This window comes from Mytilus californianus, unplaced genomic scaffold (assembly GCF_021869535.1).
Source record: "Mytilus californianus isolate M0D057914Y unplaced genomic scaffold, xbMytCali1.0.p SCAF_4, whole genome shotgun sequence".
Taxonomy (NCBI): Eukaryota; Metazoa; Mollusca; class Bivalvia; order Mytilida; family Mytilidae; genus Mytilus; species Mytilus californianus.
The window spans coordinates 53,006,984-53,020,050 of record NW_026262690.1 but is presented as its reverse complement, the minus strand read 5'-3'; the positions used below and the strand labels follow the sequence as shown (position 1 = coordinate 53,020,050).

Genomic DNA, 13,067 nt, shown 5'->3' with positions numbered 1-13,067 from the left:
TTCGGGTTTATATGATCCGTTCATCCTATTTCGACTCTTTAAAATTCAAGAGTCTTTCCTAAATTGAGGTAAATTATATGGCCTTCCAAATACCGTTTCGATCCCTAACAGCACTGATGAGACATTAATTGTCGAAATCCGGATATGGTGTACAAATTTTTGCACCTCATGTTTGTGGTATACCATCTTTTCCGCAAGTTTATTGTTTTCTGTTTGGTATTAAATTAATTTTAAGATCCATTTTGTTAGATCTGGTGATCAATTTATTTGGCAATCGCCAATGGCAGTCAGCAGGGTTTAAGAACATCAGTTTTTCGACCTGTTAGTCAAATGCGTTTTGTTAAAATAGACTTTTTCACTTTTTTTGGTCTTTTGGAAATTGTTGTTTGTGCTGTATTTAGACCCCTCTACCACGAACTTTGTTTTACATGCACACGTATAAAAATTGCGGTTTTTATCCAACGCAATCATAGGTTTGAACGTTGTTTTCAATTTAGACTTTTATATATTTTTTCGTTTGGGCTTGTATTATATTTTCCTTCGGGTTTATATGATCCGTTCATCCTATTTCGACTCTATAAAATTCAAGAGTCTTTCCTAAATTGAGGTAAATTATATGGCCTTCCAAATACCGTTTCGATCCCTAACATCACTGAAGAGACATTTATTGTCGAAATCCAGATATGGTGTACAAATTTTTGCACCTCATGTTTGTTGTATACCATCTTTTCCGCAAGTTTATTGTTTTCTGTTTGGTATTAAATTAATTTTAAGATCCATTTTGTTAGATCTGGTGATCAATTTATTTGGCAATCGCCAATGGCAGTCAGCAGGGTTTAAGAACATCAGTTGTTCGACCTGTTAGTCAAATGCGTTTTGTTAAAATAGACTTTTTCACTTTTTTTGGTCTTTTGGAAATTGTTGTTTGTGCTGTATTTAGACCCCTCTACCACGAAATTTGTTTTACATGCACACGTATAAAAATTGCGGTTTTTATCCAACGCAATCATAGGTTTGAACGTTGTTTTCAATTTAGACTTTTAGATATATATATATATATACATCCAGTAACAATGACCTGATCTTCGACCTATTCATAGAAAAATCAATGAGCTTTTTCTACTGCCCTTTATCTTTCATCTGTACCTGTTTCATTGCAAACAGTCAGGAAAAACTTCAGTTAAAAAGCGAAGTGAGAGGTTTAGCTAGCTATAAAACCAGGTTCAATCCACCATTTTCTATGTAAGAAAATGCCTGTACCAGGTCAGGAATATGACAGTTGTTATCCATTCGTTTGATGTGTTTGAGCTTTTGATTTTGCCATTTGATTAGGGACTTTCCTTTTTGAATTTTCCTCGGAGTTCAGTATTTTTGTGATTTTACTTTTTGACATATGGACCCAAAAGCAATAGGTTCCAACTATGAACTGGCTTCCGAAGCTTCACAAAACACCTTGCAAATATCGATTTATTTCGTCCTCAAGCCATTGCTCCACTACTTAACTGTCTATTCTACTTACTAGTACACTTACTACAATCAAAAACCTGGTAATAAATTGTTCAAATAAGACCTTTGAAAATAGTGGAATTAATTGCTTTTAAAGTGTGAAAAATTCGTTGGAAGTACTTGATAAATTGCATGGTGATTTCGAATTTGTTAAAAGTTTTGATTTTTCCTACCCTACATACCACTTTCGCTCATAATCTCATTAAGAAAAAATGCACACACCTAATTAAATGGACATTTAAAAAGTCAGAATGCGAATATATATATATTCAAACACTTTTATGTCGTTTTTTTAGTAAGAACGAACAAAAGAACTATATCAACCGGACCTGCTTTTATACGATAAATGCACTTGCATTTTTACTAGATAACATTTTTGTTCGCTATGGAGATTCCGTATATCGTCAAGTTATCGGAATTCCAATGAGGACTAACTGTGCACCACTTATTGCGGACCTGTTTCTGTATTGTTATGAGTTAAAATTTATAACTAAAATCTGCAAAGACCCATCGAAACAGCACATGATACAAAAATTTAATAACACTTTTAGATATTTGGATGATATATTGGCTCTCAATAATGACGACTTCAGTATGTACACTAAAGAGAGTTATCCTGCTGAACAGACTTTAAATAAAGCTAATACCAATAACGAACATTGCCCTTTCCTGGATCTTGATATCTTTATCTTTAACGGGAAGCTTAATACCAAAATTTTCGATAAATGAAACGATTTTTCATTTCCTATTGTTAATTATCAATTTTTAGATGGTGAAGTTCCCTTGTCACCATCTTATGGTGTTTATACATCTCAACTTGTTCGATTCGCTCTTATATGTAACAACGTATTTGATTTTAACGAAAGAAATCTCTGTATTACTGAAAAATTATCACACCAGAGTTTTTGATATCACAACCTAATCAAAACATTTACTAAATTTTATCATTTGTACAAGGACATCATTCGTAAATATAAATCAACATGCAGACATCTTATACGTTCAGGTATTTCAAGTCCAATCTTTTATGGTAATATTCTATACAAAGCACAAAAATGTTGACATTCACCTCAAAAGCTAACCAAACCTTTAAACAGATTTATTCAGAAGGGATATAGTTACGATTATGTTGTCAGGTCATTAAAGATGGCATATTTTGGTATTAATATAGATTCACTCACAGGGTCTTTGCATCGCAAATAAACACATTTATTCTAAAACCAGCTGTTGGAATGATATGGGTTATGTTCTTCTCGTATATTTTATGATGGTTTGATACTAAACCCTTAACGAGAGGGATTGTGCTTGGTTTTCATATAATGAAGACATAATATTTCAATCAGTTTAATTGAGGTCTAAAGCTGGCATGTCAGTAACTGATAGAAGTTCTTTGTTAATTTATGTATCATTGTCATTTTGCTTAATTTCTTTTGTTACCTATTCTGATATCGGACTTCTTTTAAACTGAGTTTTACTGTGTGTATTGCTGTATGTTTGTTTATTCTACATTAGCTAGAGGTATAGGAGGAGGGTTGAGATCACACAAAACATATTTAACCCCGCCGCAATTTTGCGCCTGTCCCAAGTCAGGAGCCTCTGGCCTTTGTTAGTCTTGTATGTTTTTGTTTTTGTTTTTATTTTAGTTCATATATATGTTTCGAAGTTAAGTGTGACGTCCATTTTCACTGAACTAGTACACATTTTTGTTTAGGGGCCAGCTGAAGCCACTTAAATATTTTTCTGGGATCCGGGCCCGTCTGGACACCACAGATCTAGTTGTACATGTATGTCAATCATTTGTACTGGCACATTTGACATGGAAAATTTCAGATTTAGATTAATAAATTGGTAATGTCGCATGCCGTTCAAAATAGTCCACATAGGATTTTTATAGAAAATACTTGTTCACATTAAAAAAAGATTAACATTACAGGTATATCGAAATGTTTTCATTTCATATACACAGAAATAGATATTGAAAATAGTTTCAACGGAAATACTGGATGCCGAGTGTATGGAAAGCCTGTATGCAATTTTTCTGTAGTACATTGCATCGTTTTCATTCAGTTCATGGAAATATATATATATAACTCGTCTAAACATCAGCCCAACAATGTTAGATCTGTAAATTTGCTTTCGCAAATTTTTTGTTCTTCCCTCGCCGGGATTCGAACTCATGCTACTGAGATATCGTGACACCAAATCGCCTGCACTGTATCCGACGCGTTAGACCACACGACCACCTAGGCTTCAAATAATAAAGCTTTCGGTGGCCGGGTGTTACCTTTCCTCGTCAGTTTTAATCTAGCGTCGTAATACAGTACATGATATATAAGGCATGAAGATGGAATTGTTACAGATCAGCTGAAATATCTATTGTAAAGGATCCTACAAATTAATGCAAGATACAGTCACAGAAATAATTATATTTATAAGTACGTCTGAACCAGTGACAACTCTACAACAGATTTATCCATCGGATCACCAGCAGTGATGGTGATACATGGCTGTGTACATTCTGTATATACAACTCGTCTAAACATCAGCCCAACAATGTTAGATCTGTAAATTTGCTTTCGCAAATTTTTTGTTCTTCCCTCGCCGGGATTCGAACTCATGCTACTGAGATATCGTGACACCAAATCGCCTGCACTGTATCCGACGCGCTAGACCACACGGCCACTTAGGCTTCAAATAATAAAGCTTTCGGTGGCCGGGTGTTACCTTTCCTCGTCAGTTTTAATCTAGCGTCGTAATACAGTACATGATATATAAGGCATGAAGATGGAATTGTTACAGATCAGCTGAAATATCTATTGTAAAGGATCCTACAAATTAATGCAAGATACAGTCACAGAAATAATTATATTTATAAGTACGTCTGAACCACTGACAACTCTACACACATATATATATATATATATATATATATATATATTTCAATTTAGACTTGTTTATATATATATATATATATATATATAACACGATTCCTCACAACTTACTTAAATCCATTATTAACAATGGCACTTGTACTTTTATATTTTAATTTCTATTCCTACATTGTTTCTGTACCTCCTAATCATAAGGAATCAAAAACGAGAAGAAGAACGAAAAAAAAACGATTTTAAATTGTACCTTATTTTATTAAACAAACAGTGTCCTCCGAAAAAACAAGTGGCTGCTAGCATCATTGTTATATAAAACGGATTGTCATCTTTTGAGAATCACGACAAGCCGTGAAAATGTCGAATTCCGCTGTTAAAGGAGGTGCTATTATATTTAACTAAGATTTGAGATCTTTGGAACGTTTGAGTCTTATATAGTTTTTTGGTTTTTGGACATATCATTAAAATTGGCTGCTGGAAAAAAGTGGCTGCTATCTTGATTGGCTGCTAAAAGTGGCTGCCAGCTTGAGCCTGGTATGATTTCCTCAATGTTATTAAGGTCGTTCATTGAATTAAAAAATGTATTTCTTCTTCAATAGAACCCTTACAAATTACATTTTCTCTTATCGATATATAAATTACATTATGATCCTCCTTTCTCAATGTTGAGGCTATGGGCGCTTACTCTAAATTTAGCCATCAGTCCTCATTCAATTGCAGTTTCACAACTTAGATATGTTTCTAATTTGAAAATGTTTTTCTAAAGATATGTCTTTGACTTGTTTACATCTTAGGAACGTTTTCAATTGTCATCAAAAACGCCTTTTCAACCAACATTTGTTATATATAGTTTGTAGAGAACTTTTTGACTTTTGTTGTAATATTATACAATAAATGACTTAGGCATGCATATAGAATAAATAATCAAATTATAAACAGGAGATTATTTCTTATTTCTCAAAGATTCTTTATTTCCTGATTCTATTTTAGTAATAGATTCTTGAAAATCTTGATATGCTATACTTTTTTTTTTATTTAACACCAATATTTGATTATGTTGACACAAACATGCATTATGAATGGATAACTCTCAAGTTATGCTTAGTTCGAAGATCTATTTTAAATATCAAATGCACAGCATTTTGTATGTACTTTCTCAGGTGCTCCAAAAGTTGTGCATGTTATTACAAAGATATCTGGAAATTTTTTTATCTATAAATTGTTCTTTTCATGCATACATTTTCATAGTAGCATGCTCGCCTTTTTAACAGGAACCATCAAGTCGAGCGAGCATGCTATTTCGAAATCACCGAGGCGATTTAAATGAAACTTTTTAAGGATTGTTGGATCACATGATACAACACCCGGTTTTGGTGGGGGTTGTGATGCTCTGTCTTTAATATTTCATGTAGTGTATTCTGGACTTGTTTTCTCGGTATTTTTTTTCCATGATTTTGCCGATCTCTGCGTTCGAGTTATGAGTTTTGATTCTCCTTTTGGTATCCTCAGCATCTTTTCTGCCTATACACCAATAATAAAGCAATCAAGCAACACGTTAATACCACCAAAAGATATATAGCGTATGTCCATATCTATTGCTTACAAATTATTGCACACACCTTTGAAGTTAAAAAAAAATCATTTAAATTTATATTCTTTATTCCTTAAATTATTATTTTAAAGTCACTAAATTGTTGATATAGCAACGTTTTAGCATGCTTTGGTCGAGGATTTACTTCCTGGATTCATATCAGTCATTAAAACGACAAACTCTGAAAAACATAAAAAAAATTGTAAGATAACAGTACAAATAATATACAGATGTCCAATTTGACTATGCCATTCAATATTTGTGTAAAGTTTCATTAACTTTGGAGCATATCGAAATTTTGGACATTTTTGCTGTTTCCATGGTAACGGCAGCCATCTTGAAAATGCCATACCCCGATTGCAAATCTGCACTTGCTGATTAACATTATGGTATAGTTCCATAACAATTGGTTCATAGAATTCCAAGATATAAGCTGGACAAAAAAAGTGGAAGAAAAATAAAAAACAGAAAAAAAAGAAACGTAGAATAACAATATGTCACCCCAACTCCGTTGAGGGTGCCATAATCAGAGAGAAAATAGTTTTGAAGATAAGCTCGTTCATTATATTTATGCATAAAAAGATGTTATGTGGAATAATTAAAGAAGAATATGTCTGAGGACAAATAATGACTCCGCTCAAGCTTTTCAATTTTCCAAGTTCAAAAGGAGAATAACTCTAGAACGGTAAGTGACTTATTGTATTAATTCGAAATCTTTCAACGAGTTTTGGTTCTTAGTATTGTGTGTGTGTGTGTTTGTGAGTTTCATAAATTTCTATAAGGAAAACTTAAGTAAGAGTGCAAAAAGTTATAAAGGGCATAACTCTAGAACGGTAAGTGACTTACTGTACAAATTCGAACTCTTTCAACGAGTTTTGGTTCTTAGTATTGTGTGTGTGTGTATGAGTTTCATAAAATTTCGACAAGGAAAGCTCAAGTAAGAGTGCAAAAAGGAAAAATAAATGCAATTTTCCAACTCATAAAGGGTATAACTCTAGAACGGTAAGTGACTTGAAAATTCTAACTCTGTCTGCGAGTTTTGATTCTTAGCATTGTGTATGAGTTTAAGACATTTGGATGAGAAAATCGTAAGTTAGAGTACGGAAACGAAAATGAGACGGACGGACGGAAGGTCAAGGGTACTAACACTTAATGTCCACATTGTTTATTGCGGGGTCATAAAAGCCCTAGAATACAAACAAAAACCCGGGCACAACAAGACAACATATACTGGCTTCAACAAATGTCTATACCGTCTGTCAAGCTTTTAATCGAGGCTTCTAATACTTTAACATACCATTATAGCAAATGGTTCCGTTTTTATCTATGTCAGCTCTCTTCATTAACTCACTGATATCCTCTCGTGATAACTTTTCTCCGATCGATGTGAGAGCTTCTGTAAGTTCTGATGCACATATTCGACCATCATCATTTTTATCAAATATTTTGAATGCCTCTTGAAGCTTTGATTTCTCGTCTGTATTTAAAACCTGTTCCTCCATCATTTTCATGAATTCCTTGTGGTTAATCTGTCCGTCGTCTATAATCAAAAATTCAAAATTTTTGTCGTCTATCACACAATGTACAATTAAAAGAAAAAGAAACACTTCTGCAAATAATTATATCCATTTCCAAAATGTTATACTTTTACGTCCAATAATATCTATTTTGGTAATGAAGAAAAATTCTACAAAATGAATTGAAAACAAATGGTGAAATATGACTGATTGCTGCTTTCCTGGTTCATTTTTCATCAGTAACATTCAAGGCTAAGAAGCTTTAAAGCTGAAAATATTTGAAAGAATGTATGTTGACCTCAAGGGGTATTACTATTATTTTTCAATAATTACATTACATATATGTTTCATTATAATACGTAATTTTGATTGGCTAACAGCAATCTCGCGTCATTCTGAAATTAACCTTCATTTTTTTCAAAATGAGATGTAACATGATGACACGAGCTTCCACAATAAAGTGCACAGGTAAATAAAAGAAAAAAAACTTGATAGAAATCGAGTTTTCATGATCCTAGCAAAAAATGTTATTATAAGTATTGAATGGTTCTTTAAGTATTCTTATAGGGTTGTAAAAGTGTTGACCGTGCGCATATTTTTAAAATAAAGCGCTTCCGCGCTTCATACAAAACGTACTTCGGTCAACGCTTTTACACCCCAATAAATGTACAAAAAGAAGCATTCAATTCTTACATTGTAAATATTGATTTTTTTTTGTAGTTTGGATGCTATCTCATTGACATGTACCACACCCTCTTCTGATTTGCTAATAACTTTTTAAATTATAATATGACATCGATGTTATAGCTGTTGCCCTTTTTATATCATACAGCATTATGGTCTAAAAATTTAATCTGACATGTATATAATGCTTTATATTTTTTGTCAGTCTCTGGTTTTGGTTTCAAAATGACATTGTAATTGAATCCATTAGACGCCTTCGTCAATTAATTATTAGTTTGTTCTCGTTTTGAATGTGCATGAAATATCTGCAACTGGACGTTCAGCAAACAGCAATAAATCGATTTATCACGGTGCGGGGAAATGCAGAATTTACAAAATTTTATATTTTTGGACATAACTAGACCAATTTTATTCTCCATTTGTTGGTCGGTCGGCACGAAAGAAACCACATTGGGTACGCATGCTTTTCGTGGCGAATTCAGGGATCATGAACAATGGTAAAAAAAATGACAGCAAAAATAACATAATATTTGACTCCAAGAAAGTCATTTAAACAGGGATAGGACAATGCTATATGAAGTCGAATGCCTTCTTATAGTGTATCGCAAATAAAATACAATAGTTATTGTGAATCAATTCTAAACGTTTGGGTAATAGTTTTTTTCATACAAATTTGGATGTTTTTTGTCTTACCATCAATATCTACTTTTTGAATCATTTCTGTTATTTCTTTTTCTGTTGGGTTTAATCCCTCTAATCGTAGAGCCAATCCCAATTCTTTGGCGTCGATTTTTCCATCGCCATTTTTATCAAACCAATTGAACACACCGGTAATATCTACAAGGAAACTTTAAGAGTCAATATTAATTCCAGCCATTAATGTACGGAAATTATCTAGGCTGTATGTCGATAATATAATCATGTGTTTAAAATGATCGAAAATAAGAAACCTGAATAAATAACTTACGTTCACATTGATCTTCTGTCAATCCTTGTTCCGCCTACAAAACAAAGCTACATGTATCTAAACACTTCATGATAATTACGCGACTTAACTTGTACTTTATTTACGTATTGGGTTTCCATCTATGATGCAATTTTAATGTCTAACAGAACATTCATTAGGTAATTACTGTAGTTTTTTCAATTTTATATAAAGAAATCAGATTTATTTTGGTGTATGTTTTATTTGATACATGCGCTATTGGTTTGTCTTCCTGTTATCACATTAATCAGATATTCTCTTTACGTACGCTTTATAGATGTTTTTCGAAAAACTGGAACTAAATGCATCTTTTAATATAAACTGCGAGCTTAAGCAATGTAGCTTTCTAAATACTTCAAGTAAAACTGAGAATCCCACAAATACCACTACATCATTTCCGAAAAAGAGATTTTAGAAAATCTGCAAAACTTAGAATCCCACATATACCCCTACATCATTCAGAAAATCTTAAATGCGTCCTTCTCTCCTTTTGTATAAAAAGGACGATGAAAATATCCCATCTTAATACTGGATACATAGACTTTACAGAAATCTTTATAAAGAATGATATATATATAAAATACCGGGGTCGTCAAGATATTCGTCTCATTAAACATAGCCATTTCTACAAAAAAAAAGGGAAATGTAGATACAAATTCCTTGTTTTAGGTAATGAAAAATCTGACTTTGTGAGAAACCTCACTGATTCCCACAACAAACACGCCGAATATGATACCATCACAATACTGGACTTATTGCTTGACAACATATTTGTTAATTTTGGTCGGTATTTCAAATGGGTACTAATTGTGCAACACATTTGTCGGCATGTTATTGTACTAATTTGAAGCATAATTCAAAATACTACTACGAGGTATTCAATTACCTTAATTACCTGTGAGAGTTTTGCATGGTCGGTTCAAAAAGAATTCATACAGAACCTCTTCAAAGCCTAAAAGAAAAGCATCTTGCAATGTTTTTAATTTCATTTTCAGATATATTGATAATATTCTGTCACTCACTAGCACAGATTTCAAAGTGTGCTTACATCTCATACATCCCAGTGAACTTAAAAGAAGAAGATATGCTTCATATATTGATCTTTCCTCGATATTGATACAGATAGACGACTTCAAACTAGAATCTATGACAAACGTGATGATTTCAACTTTCCAATTGTCACCTTTTCACTTCTATAGTTTTCTAATCCAACATACATACATACATGTGTATATAGGTGGGTGTTACATATCAAAGTAAAATTTAAATCAAACTAAGAGGTCTTTACTTGAATCAAAATATATCGGTAGTAAAAAAGGATAACATTGGGGTTTTGTTTTAGAAAGAAAGTTGGTGTAAGGTGACATAGCACGAATATGTGACTTGAATAAAAAGATGAAAAAAAAATGAGAATAAGGAAGAGAATAAAATTGAGAATGGAAATGGGGAATGTGTCAAAGAGACAACAACCCGACCAAACAGCAGAAAACAGCCGACGGCCACCAATGGGTCTTCAACACAGCGAGAAAATCCCGCACCCGGAGGAGGGCTTCAGCTAGCCCCTAAACAAAATGTGTATTAGTTCAATGAAAATGGACGTCACACTAAACTCTAAAACATATAAATGAACTAGAATTAAAAAACATACAAGACTAACAAAGACCAGAGGCTCCTGACGTGGGACAAGCGCAAAAATGCGGCGGGGTTAAACATGTTTTGTGAGATCTCAAACTCCCCCCTATACCTCTAGCCAATGTAGAATAAACAAACACACAGTAACACGCACAGTAAAACTCAGTTTAGAAGAAGTCCGAGTCCGATGTCATAAAAGGTAACTTAAGAAACTAAGCAAAATGACAATGATACATAAATTAACAAAGGACTACTAGCAGTTACTGACATGCCAGCTCCAGACCTCGATTAAACTGATTGAAAGATTATGTCTTCATCATATGAAAATCAAGCACAATCCCTCCCGTTAGGGGTTAAGTATCATACCATCAGAAAATATATGAGAAGAACATAACCCGTATCATGCCAACAACTGGTTTTAGAATAAATGTGTTTATTTGCGATGCAAAGACCCTATGAGTGAATCAATATTAATACCAAAATATGCCATCTTTAATGAACTGACAACAGTATCATAACAATATCCCTTCTGAATAAGTCTGTTTAAAGGTTTGGTTAGCTTTTGAGGTGAATGTCGACATTTTTGTGCTTTTTATAGAATATTACCATAAAAAATGGAATGTGAAATACCTGAACGTATAAGGTGTCTGCATGTTGATTCATATTTACGAATGATGTCCTTGTACATATAAAACAAGCAATTTAACTATAAGAACATATAATAACAAAAGAGGTCTTTGGTCATTGTTGGTCATGTTGGTCATTGTTGGTCAGAAGTTTGAATAATTTACATGCAACAAAATATTAACACATGAATTTAATATATATCTCGTACGTGGTTTTATCAATTATTATGTTATGAATAATAATAATTAAACGACTTACCATGTCTTAAAGTTGTATCAATTTCAATACTAGTAATCAATTGTAAAGTATTTAAAATGAACCAGTAACATTATCACTCAAATAAGTAAGATTTCACACACACAATATAATATACATCGACAGATTAGCTTAGAAGAAGTTATTTGTGTGCATTTAAACATGTATAGGTCATTGTTGATATGGACGTTGCTATTAACTGAACTTGTTTACGAAGTTACGAAATCGTATGTACATAAGTGGTAATTTGGGATTCAGTCTTATCAACCGATATTGAAATTTATGGTATCTCTGAGGGTGAAAACTGGGTCGTTTCTGTAAATATTTAAAATGAGTTTATGACTCGTTCAGGTACTATTTGATAATTGAAAGTTTAAGTAAGTGCCCTAACTATGTTTTTTATTCAACTAGAAAATTTTCGAGAAGTATCTTCAATTTCATACTATCGCGCCTTTCATTTTTATGCATGTAGATATGCCACGGTCCATGTTTTACTTTGTAAACCCCAAAATAATTAGAGTATCACAATGTAATAAAAAGAGTGCACTCTTGACTACTGACCAATCTATTTATTAAAATTCAATTTCCATCAAATAATGGTTTAACGAGAATTGTGGATATGAATCAAGGATGGTTGGGGTATAAGCAAGTCATCAACCTATATTTGCTATAACACAGTAAAAAAATCAATTTCATTAAAAAAACTATCGAAATATCAATTTAGTACTAAAGACACAGTGATCACAATACTACGGTGCCCTGTTGGTTTAAAGTCAAGCGCTGGAGATCTTAAATCTCAACACTCATCTGTTTCACTAAGTAGGTTGTTTGTTTTATAAAAATGTAAATGCAATAAATTATAATCAGTTTGCCTTTAAAAACATTTAAAGTGAACAGATTAAAATTGTAAATTAAATGCAAACGAACTATGACAAACTAGTCATAGTTGCTGCATTTGTAGTTTAAATACGTCATCATTTTGTTTACTTTATATATATTTTGAAGTGAATATAAAGAGTGACTAACAAACCTTTTTTTAAAAAGTCCAACGAGAGCAGGAAATAATTATGAAGAGTCTCCAAATTTTATGGTTCAATAGTAAATAACTCTGTAACGTGTATCGCTAAAAATGCCGATGTAATATGTATATAATAACACAATAGCAGTATTAAAAACGTATGATACCAATCTAATTAAAATTAAATCTCCGCACTTGCTCCTCGTTGTTTATATGTCGCGCGTGAGAGATCTAACAACAGCCGCTTGAGGGTCATGACTAGGGTCAAATTTGGTGAACTTTGACCGACCAATCAGCGTGCAGAAAATCAATTTCGATTAACCAATCAGCGACGGGCTTGTATATCATTATCGAATCGTTAAAAAAT

At 32.8% G+C, this 13,067-nt stretch overlaps 1 protein-coding gene across 1 annotated transcript; it reads right to left on the bottom strand.

The window, feature by feature from the left end:
• Positions 1-6,032: 6,032 nt before the first annotated feature.
• On the bottom strand, positions 6,033-11,874 carry LOC127738241 (calmodulin-like). The gene is made up of 5 exons (XM_052249421.1): positions 11,686-11,874; positions 9,151-9,184; positions 8,877-9,020; positions 7,280-7,522; positions 6,033-6,163 (listed from the first exon to the last, which is right to left on the bottom strand). Exons 1-5 carry the CDS (start codon positions 11,686-11,688, stop codon positions 6,102-6,104), a joined length of 486 nt encoding a protein of 161 aa, XP_052105381.1. The 5' UTR covers positions 11,689-11,874; the 3' UTR covers positions 6,033-6,101.
• Between the last annotated feature and the right edge of the window lie 1,193 nt (positions 11,875-13,067).

Bases quoted from the DNA above. Each gene is read 5' to 3' on its own strand.
- LOC127738241 (XM_052249421.1), bottom strand. The intron at 7,523-8,876 runs GTAAGACAAAAA...TTTTGATTATAG, and splicing joins TCAAAAAGTAGATATTGATG to ACGACGGACAGATTAACCAC. The intron at 6,164-7,279 runs GTATGTTAAAGT...TATGTTTTTCAG, and splicing joins CGGAACCATTTGCTATAATG to AGTTTGTCGTTTTAATGACT.